At 31.4% G+C, this 16802-nt stretch overlaps 1 protein-coding gene across 1 annotated transcript in view; it reads right to left on the bottom strand.

Moving 5' to 3' along the window:
- The window catches only part of LOC129965553 (dynein axonemal heavy chain 5-like), a 272814-nt gene that overhangs the window by 142379 nt on the left and 113633 nt on the right, over positions 1–16802 (bottom strand). Inside the window, exons 22-28 of the mRNA XM_056079546.1 lie at positions 16556–16690; positions 10428–10550; positions 6006–6219; positions 3828–3937; positions 2119–2282; positions 1331–1459; positions 1182–1245 (exon numbers count right to left, since the gene is read on the bottom strand). Coding sequence (XP_055935521.1) covers positions 1182–1245; positions 1331–1459; positions 2119–2282; positions 3828–3937; positions 6006–6219; positions 10428–10550; positions 16556–16690 — 939 coding nt within the window. The remainder of the gene's footprint in view (positions 1–1181; positions 1246–1330; positions 1460–2118; positions 2283–3827; positions 3938–6005; positions 6220–10427; positions 10551–16555; positions 16691–16802) is intronic.

A 16802-nucleotide genomic window follows, 5' to 3' on the forward strand; every position in this document is an offset into this window, starting at 1 on the left:
ACAGGCAGAAATTTTATAATCAAAGCTTTTAGCTGACTTTTGTAGGGAAGAAAAATTGCATATCTAAAAAGCTAGTTCCAGTTAAATGATAAAATCTATTAATCCTATTAGTCTGTTTCCAATTCATAAGTTACTAAATGTGAATGTATTTCGTTCTTTCATAACACTAAATTCAACAACAATCTCTGGATTCAGAAATAGGAAAATTTCAACAGTTCAATATAATAACATTTATTACAACTTCATCATTTTTCTGCAATCCACTCTCCTTCGCATGTTTCTAACTCTTCTCAGCAAATGGTGTCTCGTCAGCCTGAGATTGAAAGTCAGCCGCCAACTCTTTAGAGGCACGCTATAGACAGAAACAGAAACAAATACCAAAAATTTTTTCTTACTGATTCCAAAGACCGGTAATTTTCAAACTCTTAAAAATCTTTCGTTCGAACCTCCTGGCTTTAGCAGTACTTTCTCTTTGTATTCTTAAATGGTAGATTCTGACTAGGCTGACAAGGCAGTGTCTTAGAACCCCTGCTTTGAAAGGAGACTTCAGATTGATAGATTTTAAATTCATTATAAGCCTAGATGCTAAATAATTTTCTTAATTATACAAATTCCATGAAATAAAATGTTAAGATAATAATAATACTATTTCGAAATATAAATTGTCAGGTTTTACTATCTGCTTCATTGAATTCCTTCAATTGTTACAGTATTTAAACACTAAATGTGAGCTAAAATAATATCGGGACCAATCAAGTATATCACTGAGTAATGAATCATAATAAATAAAATAATTCTCATAAATTTACTTAAATCATAATGAACCCAATATTCAATGATTTAGGTTTCTAATGATATATTGATTAAAGTAAAAATATGTTGTAATGTAGAATTATATCAGTCAAGAAAAATTTTCTCGTAATGTTCACTAGTTAAAACCGGGAAATCTCTAAATCTGTCTTTGGTATTCTTCCGATATTTAAAAAAAAAAAAAAAAATCAAGATTTTTGCAGAAATTAGAAATGACTAATCTTAGCATGAATAATTCTTTATCACAAAACAATAATGAGAACATCTAAATTAAATATCATTATGAAACATAACAAAAATGCCATTATGTTCCTCTTTGTTAAATAATCAAATAAAATAATAGAAATAAAAAAATCTCTTCCATGTCTTACTGGTTCGTATATCTTGGGCATTTCAACTTCCGTCTCTTCTTCTCCAGTAACTTCGGGAGTATCCCTTAGGGAATAAGATTAACAATGAAATATTACCACAACATGGATGCCGATATAAATGAACTGTAAAATATAGAATAATTAATTACCGAAGGAAGTCGACAAAGAAACACTGGTCGTCTTCAGTGTTTATGAAAGAATTTTCTTCACCGAATTCTTCCGTTAAAAGACGGTTCATTGTACTTTGAAAGCAATCGTAATCTTGTTGTTGTATAAATCTGAAATATTTTACCAAATATTTTAGTATCATACAATGATAAATATAAAGTTTAATTCTTTAATAGTAATTAAATAACTAACAAATTAAAAAGTTGCCATTAACCTAATTAAATGCATAGAGCTACTAATCTATATATCGTTTTCATTCCACGTTAGTCTCAGATTTACAGTGATTCTTAATGTTGATCAAGCGAAATTGACCCCTGATTTCGTTGACAAAAAAAGGATCTGAAAAATGCTGGAATTATGACATTATCTTTCCCAGGAACCGAGATTTGGGGAATCCCACATGACTCAAGCCTTAACTGTATAAACCTGGGAGCTGATCGTTTTCTGAAACCGGTTGCTTGCGGTGCGAAGTGATGAGCTATAGATTCTGATAGCTGTTGCTGTTAATTTCAAAAAGTGATGTTCTTTGTACAAATTTTAACTATATTTTTCGTTTTCACTGTACATTCAGCTTACACCAATCGGATGGTTGGAAACAATATTAACCGTTTTGTTCTTTTGCCTATTGGTTTGGTGGTTAGTCAAATTCAATAAAATATAATTTGATTTCACAATCGCAAAGCATTTATAGAAAAATTTCTTTAATTACCTCTTGACCTTAAAAAATATTAAAGGAATGAAGAAAAAAGAATTATTAAAAAATTGTTACCTGTCAGCAATTACTCTGTAGCACTCGTGTTTCCACAGAGAAATGAGGGTGTCCTGGTCGCAAATGATGGAGGGTAGTGTAGAAGTCATGCCTTGCCAGATGCGGGACAACTCTCTCATGTTGAACACATAATGGAACTTAGCCGGAGTAGGAAGCATGGTTATCTGCATTGGAAAAAAATAGGAGATCTGACATATTATGAGATTTTATAAATGCTTATTTGTTATAATACTCATGAAAGGTAAGTTTTATTGCTAAGAATCTGTAATTCCGCTTCCCTGCCACATTTGTCGCATTACCGGAAAGAACAATTTACAGGGATTGTTAATGATCTTTTAATGAATGCCTAGTCAATAATTTTTAACATTGTTGAAAAAAAAACTGACAAAAATGAAGGTTCTGAAAAATACAAGGATTATGATTCTACCCTTATTGGGAACCAATTTCTACAAATGTGTCTAGATAATTCAATCTGACGTTATGCTCAGTCAGAAAATCTACATAAATTAGAGTAGTTGAAGCAAAGTAATTCACTCTTTGGAATTTTAAGTTATAATTTTACTATTAGTGTTTTTCCTACTTAGCAATTTCTTGTTTGCTTCTTCTGTTAGTATCAACAAGTTCTATTTTTAGTTCTCTTTTGAGCTCTTTTTTAATATAATTGCTAATTTTTTTTAAATCTGTGTTCAATGTTATCAGGAACGATTTGTGGAATAAAGATTCGTTTTCCATTATTTAGCCTATTGGACTTCTTTCACCTCCCATCTTCTACACGATTTCCATAACAACAGGATTTTTTTTGAAAAAAAATACAATTTCAATCAATGTATTTTCTTAACATGATTATTAAATATTGTGGATTGATGAGGCTTTCATTTTAAGACAGTTCTTATGACTTATTCTGTAATCATTTAGCAAATAATGAAATGCAAAAAAAGGGAATGTCACAAAATTAATAAAAAGCATAGTAATAAATATTATAAAAGTTGAATGATAAAACATCGAAACCGATGAAAAGTTAATATTCACAATTTTTTTTAGGATACATGCACTAGAAAGGTGCTTTTAAAATTTATTTTTATGATTTATTATATATATTTTTAAAGTTTAATAATTAAAAATTTTTAAGACTAGAAATATGCTTTTAAAATTTATTTTTATGATTTATTATGTATATTTTTGAAGTTTAATAATTAAGAATTAGTTCCCCAATAATAACTACAGATCCAATTTGGTCTATTTTTTATAAATATGATCGATGATAATATGTGATCGTAGCGATCCACTATCCTCCATTTTCGAAAGGAATTTCAAAAGCATTAAAACCTTTGTATAAACTTCGAATTTTTTTAAAAAAAATTATTTGAAAGCTCATGACTTTGAATGTATCATGATCCATCTGCCGTGCATTACTTTTCATTTTTCTTTCCAGGCCCCTTCATCAACAGCTGAAACAATTTCGTCAGTTTTATTTTCAATTTTGTAAGAGTAATTAACAAGTCTAAAAGCTGTTTGCTTATTTTGTAAGTATCATTCAAAAGTATTTACTTATTGTGCATTTATTTATATTATAATAGGGTGTATTTCATCAAAGTTAGTTGACGGAACTAAATTTATAACGTGAAATAATAACTAGTCCTCAAAGGCGACTAGGTGTTGCGTAAAAGTAACATTAGAATTCAACTTCTGTATGAAGAAATGCCTCAGACCTTTGTCAAATACCACAGCCTCCTTGTTAAGGGTACGAGTTTTTCTGCCAGGCTTCGAATTTCCGTCGAAAATCCTTGTTCTTCAGAAAAAGCTCCTTGAACAATACAACCTAAAAGAACATGGAATTTTATTTGAATATATTTCAAATGCACACAAAAAAATCCAACGTCTCAAAATGTATTGAATTTTAAAAAGTCTGATTCTATACAATTCTTCGTAATCATTACAATACGCTGGATTCTTTGATTCATATTAATTCGTAATTTATTTATTCAGCTTGTAGGGTATTCAGAATTAATTCTACAGTCGATTTTTGAAAATGGAACAGCAGGTGAAACATTTATTCCAGTTATTCTTTCAGATTATAAATGAATGACGTCAGGAATCAAAATAAAATATGGCTGACAGGTGATGTTGCTTATCCAAAAGGTATTAATCGTTGTGAAACTGTTTGGAAACCATATTTCCGAATTATCGCAGCTATATTTCCTAAAAGTCCTTCACCATGTACAAATGCAGCAGATTCTTAATAATTTGGCAAGTATCAGACCAGAGGATTGACGGATTATCTAAATTGTTGGATTAATGGACGAAGAACATTTTAATAATAAAAAATTATGTTTATTGCACAAATTATTATAAAATATGCAGCATTATATAGAACATTATAATCTATCTATCTATCTATCTAATATATCTATCTACTTGAAAGAGAAAAACTCGTGAAATACTTAACTGATCTATCTATCTATTTGAAAGAGAAAAACTCGAGAAATACTTAACTGATATTGGAGTATTTGTACCATTTTATAGGGCATTTATTGGAGAAGGTTTTAGTATAATGAAGTCATATCAAAATAAAAAGAGGAGTTTTATACTTGTGATTTTAATTATTTTCCTACTACGTAAACAGCAGTAGCTGTGCTTTGCCTTTATCCTCGCATGTACGAAAACCTCAGTCGATAAACAAGTGTGGAACAGTAGGTACAATGACTTATTTGTATTTTAATTTATTAATTTAAATTTTAAAACGGTTTTTCTATTGTATATTTTTAGTGAATTGTTTTGTCTATGAATATATCATATTTTTATCTTTTTAACAGTCTAAATATTTCTCAACGTGAGCTATAAAAAATTGTTTTGTAATTATTTTTGAAGATTTCTAAATATATTTTTTTATGTTTGTTTAATGTTGCATGACCTGCCCATGTCATATCGGGTGAAGGCTAGACTTAAGTTTAAAGCTAATTTTTTTCTCTTGGATGTTATGCCACGGGAAACGCTGTGCGGGTACTGTTAGTGTATATTTATATATAACGCTAATATACGTGGTACAGAAATCGCTGTTCCTACATATTATCAAATGACATCATCCTAAGGTCCTAAACCATAGCTTAGTCGATTATTCCAGATAGATTAACAAAGATTTTCCGTGGTAAAGAAATGAATACCTACTTGCAATATTTGATTCTCATAAAATGAGATCAAAAATTTTAGTTCGAAAAAAAGCAATACAATGTTTTTAGTTATATTATTTAGAAAATGCAAATTTAGTAGTAACGATAATGCACGCTCATACACATATAAAAAGAAAGATAATTTATATATAAAATACACATATACAAGATGATACACATATAAAATAAAAGATCGTCAAATCGCACTTGAGTAAAAAAACCTGTAATTAAAACAATGAAAAGTATTCTTATAAATTTGTAACATTAAGATATTATTAAAAATTTATTAAAATTTGTGAAAAATTTCATAAAAATAAAAATTAGTACCACTAAAATGAAATTTTTTAAATTTTAATTGGCGTAAAAATAGTTTTGTAAAATAATATACTACAAAGCTGTTCGAAAAGACCTTATTTTTGATCAAAATACGATTTTAAATTTTGGAAACTCTTTCTGTGTGAGAGCACTCACTATCCAAAATGCAAATTTAGTAACTCTGTTCAATCATCACCAACGGTGAATACTTGAATTGATTTTAGTTTCATACAATTTACAAATATTATATACATTATAATTCCTAAAACAACCCATTCCATTCCTTCAAGAATAACTTAAATAAGTGTTACGATTTTTAATGAAAACATTCACCATCCTATAATTTCGCAAAATAAATCAATACACAGGAAATGCCTTGTAATAATTTTATTTGCTGGCGCTCACCAAAAATCTTATCAATTGAGGAATCTGTCGGCAAAGTGCAGTTAAAGATTGCGAAGTGCCTCTTCAGTCTTTCTGGTATTTCGTTACGGCCTCCCCCTGGTTGGCACATGGCTGCCAGGTAGTGAAGATCAGCCATTTTCAAGAACTCGCCAGGTCTTTCCAAGCAGTAAAAACCAGCCATCTCTATGGTTTGTCGGACAATCTCGTTTGTTACCTGCATAGCAATAGATAGAAAAATTGCAATGCAGTAATAAAAAATATGCACGTTGTCGGAAGATGGTACAAATACTAGGAATCTGGTTATAAGTGAAAAAAAAATGGAAATAACACATGAATAAAAACTTTAAAAATCACCGATATGGATCTAACAATATTATTTATTACAACCTAATACAACTTATCAAGGGTAGGAAAAAAAGCAATTCACATATTTCATCATTACAACAGATTTCATTGGTTATTTGTAAAGTAGTTGAAGGAATTGTAATAATGGCAGATGATTTTTAGAAAATGAAACAAAGAAATTGTTTATAAATAAAATGAAAATAGCACTTGTATAAAAATATTAAATGTTCCCAGGGCAAATTTAACAATACTGCTTATTATAATGCAATTCAACCTAATAAACTTACGAGATATCAGCAATTCACATATTATATCATTACGACAGCGTTTCTCATCCTTTCAGTATTCGTGGCCCAGTTTTCAATCATAACTTTCATCGCCCCTCCCCCTTACAATAAAATGTATACAAAAATAATGTATATTGAGTATTCTGGATTCTGTTTTTAAATAATTTTTAATTAATTGCCAAAAAAAGAGTAAAAGCGAGCCAACGTTGGCGAGAAACCACATCTTGCACTTTGGACAAGCGGACAGTGAACAGATGAAGCGAATGAAAGCGGAGAAAATTTAAATATTATATTTGAAATGAAAGCCAAATAGGGAAATAACGTTAAAAGAATATGAAAGTAGAAAAATTCATCAATGAAAGTTAACCTAGACGGGGTGAGCTAAATTTAGAAACGGGGAATACATTTTTTAGAATAATAAAAGAAATAAAACAGAAGCCTGACAAAACGAAAGTGAAAAAAATAGGAATGTTTGTGCAAGGGAATCCACACCACCGAGGACGTCCCGAGCATGCGCGGAGTAAATGTTTTTTCATAAGAAGAAGGAAAATATTCGATACGCAAGTTTCAATTCCAGCCAGTCTCATTCGAGTCGATCCTTTTATCGCTCTCGAATCAATTGTGAATTTGTATGTTATATATGTTTTCGTGTTAATTGCAATTCACCATATAAAATATTCACGGCAGCAGATTTATGCCGACTCATGAATAAATTTTTAAGCGGAAGTAAGCAAGCATTAGACGATAGTCAAGCATCAACAAGTACACAGACGAGCGTGGTTCCGAAAATAAAATCAAGAAAATATTCTCAGGAATACTTAAATTTTGTGTTTACCAGTACTGAAGTAAATGAAGAAAAAAGGCCCCTGTGTATCATTTGCTCAAAATTGTTGGCCGCAGACAGCATGAAACCTAATAAACTTAAACGACATTCGGAAACGCTTCATAGTGAGTACGTCAACAAACCCAGAGAATTCTTCGAATTAAAATTAAAATCATATAACAAGCAATAACAATCATAACAATTCGCGTGACAAATTATTTTCAATACAGCTTGACGAAGCAACAGATAGTAATAAAGATGCTCATTTAATTGCCATGCCCGAATTTGTGGTAATATGTCAGTAGTAGAACTACTTTTCTGCAAACCAATAGAACTCAAAACATCAGCACTCGCATTATTTGCTATTTTAAATGATTTTATGAACGATGCAAACATAGAATGGAAAAATAGTATCGGAATATGCACCGATGGTGCTCGTTCAATTTCCGAAAGATTCCAAGATATACAAGCACTTTTAAAACAAAAATCGCCTCAGTGCATGATCCACAGAGAAGCTTTGGCTTCGAAATGAATCCTGGTTTGAATATTGTGTTAACTACAGTTGTAACCGTAGTAAATTATATAAAAATGAGACTCCTGAAATCGAGAATCTTTTCCGCACTTTATGAAGACATGGGTGCAGTACATTCAGCGTTACTATTTTATTGCGAGGCAAGATGGTCATCACGTGGGAAATTTTTCAAACGTGTTTATGAATTAAGAGAAGAAATCGCCTTTCGTAGAAGAAGAAAACAGACAGGAGGCCGAGAATTTTCGCAATAGTTTATTTGTGATGAAATTGAGGTTCTTGGTCGACATATTCGAGAACTGAGACTGGCTATTTCTAATATTAAGCCTTCCTTCGAAAAACTTTGCTCTGCAAGACAGGCCCAAGAAAGTCACTAATAATTATTAAATTTATTTTTAATTTAGTATGTTTTTATTAAGTAAGTTGTTTTACTTCAATAAGTTATTAAATATGTCGAAATGTATTTTGTTTTCTTTGTTTATGCGTGCTTTCCTTTCAGTCATAATATTTTCTCTTTTTCTCTATTAAATAATATTTTCTCTTGGATATTCTCGTGCCCCCCTAGGGGGGGCGCCCCACAGGTTGAGAAACGCTGCATTACGACGTATTTCATTCGTTTTCTGTAACAATAATTAAAGGAACTATAATAAAATCAGGCGATTTATCAAAGATGAAACAAATACTAAGAATATGTTTGTAAAAAAATGGATATAAAAATGTAAAATATCACCGGTGCAGATTTCATTGTATTACTTATCCAGCAGAATCTAGAAAAACTTACAAAACCCCGAATATCCATATTACATCACTGCGACAGGATCAAACTAGTAATAAGATCTTTAACTGACCATCTCATCCCACTAAAAATTTGACGGATGGAAGATTTCAGTTTTAGAAGTTTCTGGAGCAACAAAGTCATTTAATATCCGAGACAATCACATAAAATAATCTTAATTTTTGTAAAGAAAAACAGAATAAAATAGTTTTCTTCTCGTAATAGTCAGCATAGCGTCAGTTACTCATTCAACCTTGTAAGCACATCAGCATTCTAATAATCTTATCATTTTTACTCTGACCTCATTTTTCTGAAAACAGAATCTAATAGAAAAATAAAGCCTAAAAACAGTACCAAATGGAATAATCTTTTAAATGTTCAAAATACGAATCATATTCCAAAATTGTCCCAATTAAGAACATCAACAAAGTGGTAACCTTGGTTTCTGCCGAATTACCAATCGAAGTGCTAATGCATATTTGATAAATGATGTTCATGAAGGGATCTAATTAGAATCTCCTGTATTCAAGTTATTTAAAATGAACTGTAAGTGGAGATTAAAAAGAAAACTATTCCGTTGAGTAGAACAGAAGAATTGCAAGAAGACATACAGTAATTCTTCTTTTAGTAGATGCCACATCTAGCAAGAAAGCATGGAATACTCCATAATTCTTTTTCCATCTGAAAATAGAAGAATTGATCCAAAAGTGGTGATAATCTCAATCAACGGATTAATGTCCGTCAGTAATCGTAGTTCAGGTCAGGAACCGTTATGATCTATGAATGGATTGATCTTAGGAGAGTGAAGTGTTTAGTTGTTCGTAGAGTTGATATTCAGGCAATATTCTTAAATTCGTGCCACCGTTAGTCAAATCATATGATGAATTCAAAACATAACAACGTTGGATTGACAGCTTCATCAACGATTTAACTTTGATTCTTTCACATAAATAAATTATGCATGAAAAAATAAAGCATTCTTTGAAACTAAACCCTAATGTATCTTTCGGTGTGAAATTTAATAAAACGCTGTGCCTTATTTATGAAATATAAAGAGGCAATTTCATAAATAAATATTGCATAGCTATTTCAAGCAAAAGGTAAATAGGTAAACGTTTTTTCCACGGTTTTGAAAGAACGTAAAGGTCAGAATGAAATTGTTGTATGTTGAAAGCCATTATGGTGATTGCCTGGTCTTATATTACTCAGCATTCGGTAAATTTGTAATTATATAGTTAGAATATTTACCATACAATACGATAGAGATATTTAGAGACAATTCAGAAAAATGTATTTTGAAAGTTATGATTGACTTTTCAAATAGCACAATTTCATTTCATTTAATTTCATTATTTACTATTATGACATAACATTAAGGGACAGTACATTCTTGAAAATATAGAGAATAACGGTACTTTTCCGTTAGCCGGGTGCAAATATCGCCAATTTTGAACCAAACGCGAGCCAAGTCGCCAGTTTTTTTTATGCCGGGCGCAAATGTCGCCAATTGTGAACCATAAGAAATTTGGCGGAATTCTACATTATTTGGCGATTTTTCGCTTGCGCCCGGCTAACGGAAAAGTACCGTTTTGTTTTCGTTATTTTGAATGTCTAAATCAAAACTTATAGGACTTTTTAGACACGCGATGTTACGATACTTAACCTGATCACCCCATGAATTGATGAAAGGCATATTGATGTCATCAATAATGATGGTCAGCTTCTTTCCAGCAGCTGGTCCGTAAATGTTACCCGCTCTTTTCTCAACATAGCTCTCAATGGTTTTCTGCAAATATGACCATAAGAAATACATTAATTAAATATATTCGAATTCGCACTTTTTCATGATAACTAGTGACTTTTACATTTCAAAATGACTTCTATACTTTATTTAAGGAAATTGTTTGAAATTATTTAAATTTGTAAGTTAGTTTGATAAAACTGGTCTGATTAATTTGATTCAAACAGCTACCAGTGGCTTCGACTCATCACAAAATCACATGATGGAAGTAAATTCATGCGTCATCTAATTAAATCTAATCTTGAAAGTATTAATCTATTAGCTATTATATGATAATTGTATTATCATATAATAACTGCCTTAGAGGCATACAAGAGAGTATCTAAAAAGAATAACATCGTTAAGTTGAAATGACACATCATATTCTTTTTCATGCAATACGCGTTGTGTATTTTTAAATTAAATAATATATCATGTTTGATATAGGTCTAGTAAAAAAGAATGGCCTCCATTTAATTTATATTACTTACATTTATAATAATAGAGAAAATTGTATATAATAGAGAAAAGATAATCAATGGGAGTAGTTTAACGGCAGTTTCTTGCGTATATTCTATTAAAGATATCCGACTTTCCTTTAAAATATTGGGTAAGTAATAAAGTCATTAACATTATAAATGCATAGTTTTCTTATTATTATCATTATTATTACTTCCATATTCTACAAATGAGTAATTTCTTCTTTGAGTAGTTAAAAAAACCCAAGAATGCATTTCGGAATTCTTTTAGTCATTCGTTTGAAAATAAAATTTGATGTAAAATTACAATTTCAGTTTCAAGACTACATATTAATTTCATTATTCTAAATTATTGATTTTTTGAGTATTTGTGTTTATATGTATAAGAATGTATGGACCGACAGACGGTCGATCCCTTGACTGATTTCTAATTCTGACGCTGATTTACAATTTACATGAAATCGTGAATTAAATTGTATTCATCTAGTTCTTTTTCTTGTTAACATTGCACTCGAACAGCCAGCTGAACACAAGTCCTGCGGATAGAATTTGTTCAAAATTATATGGAAATATACCAATTTGATGCTATAACGAGCTACCAATTTTCATTCATTCTGGCTCAAAGGTTTTTTAAACTATCGCGTTTATATATGGCAAGGCATTTTTCAGGAAATGTTCTTTTCGGATTCTCCGTGGTAGGAAACGTCAAATTCTGGATTTCGTATTTTTTAATGATTACAATATTTTCTCTTTGTGCATTTCGCAAACAAAAAAAATAAAATAAAAAAAAGATAAAAGTTTTTTTTGTAACTTATTTAAATAAATAACGATAAATTATATAGAATGCAATTACAGGAATCATTATTTTCAACATTAGTCAACCCTTATAAGAATTGTAGAAAAAAATGTTATAATTCATTTAATTATTTTATTCAACCAAAATAAATTAATGTATTCAGAAAAATAAAACTACCCATAATTCATGAAAGAATTTTTTATCTGCTCTTACCATGTTAAAGAAATTCAAAACCAAAAATTAATTATATAATGTTCTTCTTATATAAGATATATTCAGTATTCAGAAATACACTCATGTCCAAAATTAAAGTCACAAACATAAAATCTGCGAAAAATGAAAAACTATTCACTGTGTTGCCACGAAATTTGGCACAGAGGTACACTGCAATGGAAGAAAGAACATAGACACATAACAACATGGAAAAGATTTTAATTTGGACTTAAGAAACAAAATATATCAAAAAGTGTTACATTATGAAGCAGAGACAAAGCATTTATCTCGGGAAAAGCCTGTCTAATATGGAGTGTAACCACCGTGCACTGCTATACAGGCTTCACAAGGAGCTTTCATACTGTTTATGAGGTTGTCAATAAATGCTTGGGGCAACAAAGCCCATTCTTCAAAAATCGCGGCTTTTAATTCTTGGAGGGTATTAGGAGGGGGGTTACGCTGTGCAATAGCTCTTCCGAGACCATCCCAAACATGTTCAATAGGACTGAGATCCGGAGACCTCGAGGGTCAGTCCATACGTCGAATATCCTCTTCCTCAAGAAAATCATCAACGATTTGGGCTCTGCATGAACGCGCGTCATTGTCCATAAACATGAAGTCTGGACCAAAAGCACCCCGGAACAACCTCACATAGCCTTCAAGGATCTCATCCCTATAGCGATGTGCATTGACAGTACCCGTATCGAAGACGTGCAGCGGTGTACGACTGCCCAACATTATGCCACCCCAGATAAGGATTCCTCTGCCACCAAATCTGTCGATTTCTTTTAGGAAGGAGGGATGATAGCGAGCTTCTCGCTCTCTCCAGATGAAGATTCGACGAGTGTCACTCTGTGTGGTAAATATCGAATCATCACTGAAAAGAAAACGCCCCCATTCTTGTTGTGCCAAAGAGTGATGTGTTCGGCACCATAAAAACCGGACTTTTCTGTTGGATGCAATCAAAGGGAAGCACTCAACTGGTCGCCGGACATAAAGAGCCCTCTCTGCTAGACGCCTGTATACTGTTTGTCTGGAAATTCTTATTCCAGACGCAGCAGCAAGGTCACAAGCAGATTGAGGAGCCGTTGTCAGCCTATGCCGTCGTGCGCTTAATACCAAATAGCGATCCTGTGCAGGCGTCGTTGCTCTGTGACGGCCTTGCCCGGCCTTCCTGGTTACAGTAACACTTGTTTGGAATTGATTCCACAACCTGGATACCACTTTCGGTGCCACTTGTAACCATCGAGCCACCTCCGCTTGAGACTGCCCAGCTTCAAGCCTGCCAACGGCTCTCCATCTCAAGGAATCGTCTAAACGATTATAAGAACTCATTCTCACTGGAAACAGGTTAAATTTTTTGTTTTAATGTAATATTCACAAAATTGCAGGCAAAAATCCCAGATGCCTAAACGGTCTAATTTCAGTATTTCCTCAAAATCTAATGCTAAACAACATTTTTTTCCCACAACAAAATTTAATATCGTGTTACCGGTCCTTCACAATATATAAAATATAATTTGTTTAAATTTTACTGGTTACCATTTAGAATTACTTTGAAAAACATTTTTGTGACCTTAATTTTGGACATGAGTGTATATCTGGGATAGAATTTTTGTCCCACTACATGTCAACATTCTGAATAAGCATAAGATCACAAACTATTTTTCTCTAGATTAACGAGCTAAGAGCTGGATGGAATGATGATTACATTTCCATGAACAGGATGCTTGGTGAGTTGATTTTCTATTATGAAAGCAATCAAACTCCTTAAACTATTTCTCCGTTTATCTGAATTGTTTGTTTCCGGCCTAAATATTCTGTCCACATGCCCTATTTTTTAAATTAAGGTGTTTAAAGATTAATCCTTTGTATTTTCATCGACCTGAAGTTTCACATTCATTCATTCATTCAAATTCTCCACATTTAAATTTCACAGCAATAACTGAAAGTCCCATTAGATTAGTTACAATAGATATTTTAAATTTATTTACCGGAGAAAAACTCAATTCATCACAAATGTCAAGACAATAATCGAAAATGTCAACAGAATACATGCACGCTGTTATATTTCGTAATCTGTTGAATCAGCAGAAAATGTCCATCAACTATTACCCAAATCCGTTGTTTCATCCAGACAAATGAAACCCCTCAACCAGTGCACTGTCTGAGAATTAAAAACTCAGACGAAAATATTCGGAGGTATTATATTTATTTAATGGGTGTGTTACAGACCTGTTTAAACATCCAAAGAACATGTTCATTAAACTTGTGACATTACAGAATTGACGCAAGGAGATAAACAAGAAGCGTTTAATGGCAAAATAGGTACTATAGATTTGACTTTAAAAATTAGATTTAAGAAAACAATTTTAAGATAACAAATTTGATACATTTTTTGCTGTCTCGTGTATGACGTACACAAAGAAAAAAATATTTAATCGTCAAAAAAATTCGAATTTCAGATTTTGGTGAATCTATCTTTCAAACCTCCCTGCCTCCGAAAAACATGTTCTTTTTTTTTTGGAATTAGAATAACTGTCTGAGAACATGATAACTCAAAAGCTCTTCGAGCTAGGAAAATGAAATTTGGTATGCGATTCCTGAACCAAATTTATAGATTTCTAATCAATGTTAAACGAAATCTATTTAGATGAATTTTCCTGTCTCTATAGCATAATGAAAGCGAACAGTTTTAATATATGAAATGTAGGTTTGAATCAAGCATGTAGAAGTGTTAACTCAAAAAACACAGCGATTAGATAAATGAAATTTGGTATGTAATTTTGTGTCAAATTTTAAGTTTCAATATATCTGCCAAAAGATGTCCAAAATTCATCCTCGACTTTCTAAATTATATTACAAAGTACAAAATACTCATTTGTGGACCTCTGAAAATAAAAATATGCGTACTCGTAGAGTTCACGTCCTTTCACAAGGTCCATAATTTTTACAAGGAACTGGGAGTGTTATATCTTTATTAAGAATTCTACAAGAAGGTTTCAAGGAAACCACTCTTGATGCTATATAAGAGTTTAGTTTAGTTATATTAACGTCCCATTTGAAGCAACACTAGGGCTATTTTGGGACGGACCTCGCAATTTTGAACCGCAGTCAGTTGACGAGGACGACACCTGAGCTGGCACCCCCCTCTCCACACTAGCGGGAGGACGTTTGGTCAGGACGGATTTAACGTGCAACAGACCCCCTTACACGACGGTTCTTCGGTGGAATCGGGTCTCGAACCTGAAACCCTCCGGTTCCGAAGCCGAGACCTTACAAGCAGGCCACCGCGGCCCGATGTTATACAAGAAGTTAATAGTTAAGAAGAATAAGTTATATTGTGAACAGACAGACAAACTGACATTATCCCAAAATAGTATGATGCCATTAAAAATTATAATTCATCCATACGTGCATAAAGGCATTAAATCAAGACTGGCATAAAGATCAGCAAAGGAATGGAATCATTTGAAAATTTTCTAGCATTACAATATATGTAAGGCTAACACCCTCGTCACTTTTTTGCAAGAATAGTAAAATTAATAATCATACAGCATCATTTTTAGAACTCTTTTGAAGCCTAGTAGGAGAAGTACACGAAATTTTCAGGTAAAAAATATTCATCCCTAAAAACTTCTTTAAGATGTATCAGATGATACAATAAAGCTTTTTTTTAAAAAAATCGAAACTTTTTATGACATTATACAACAAATGAGCATATACACTTTTACATTGAACATTTAAATATCCTATTTAGTAACAATACAAGCATTTAAAAAAAAATCGAAACTTTTTATGACATTATACAACAAATGAGCATATACACTTTTACATTGAACATTCAAATATCCTATTTTTAGTAACAATACAAACATATTTCATCTAATCAATTCATACTTTTGAAAATAACTATTTTTGTATACATATTAATATTTCTAATATTTATCATTTTCTGACAAAATTAATTTTCTCATTAGATAGACTGTCATATCTAAAGAATTTTCTTTTAAAAGTATAAATTTAAATTTTACTTTCACAACAAAATGAAAGATAATTTTTTACGATTTATGTATTATCATTTTTAAAGCCTATTATTTTCACTTATACTTTCATTCGAAGATATCTATTTGTTAGTGAATGAAGGATTGTTTGTCAGGTGATTCTGATTATCCCATAGTAATTGAAAGCTTACTTTCGGATTTATCCAATTTATATAAATTTTGTCTTCAGAAATTTTACTGTAATTTCTCACGGGTAATTTGAGAACTTAAATAATTTGTATATACAAATTAAATATATAATTTCCTACCTAACTTTCAAATACAAATAAAGACCAGTAATGGTACTTAATTAAATCCCAAAATGAGTTTTATCCACGAAATTTAAACCACTCTGTATTAGTACCATTATTTAAGTATTATCAAGAACCATTATTATGTAAGAAATGATGATTATCCAAGTGATGAAAATAATGGCAATTTTTAAGTTCCAGTTTTAATAAAAATAAAAATCATATTCACTTGAAATTGTAGAGGAGTCGTGGCCGAAGAAAAGTTGAGTGTTTTGCTCAAATGATTCTCAGGATTTAAATTCGATGTGTATGCTTTCAGCATCACCGTCTTTGCTGTACCTGGTTCTCCTAAAAGTAATACCGGCTGAAAAAAAACATTAATTTATTTTTAATAGATTAAAGATATTATTAGTCTAATGAGATGAAATAAATTATTTTCATGTTATTTTTTTTAAATTATGCAATTCTTCGTTTCA

Source organism: Argiope bruennichi, chromosome 4 (genome assembly GCF_947563725.1).
Source record: "Argiope bruennichi chromosome 4, qqArgBrue1.1, whole genome shotgun sequence".
Classification (NCBI taxonomy): Eukaryota; Metazoa; Arthropoda; class Arachnida; order Araneae; family Araneidae; genus Argiope; species Argiope bruennichi.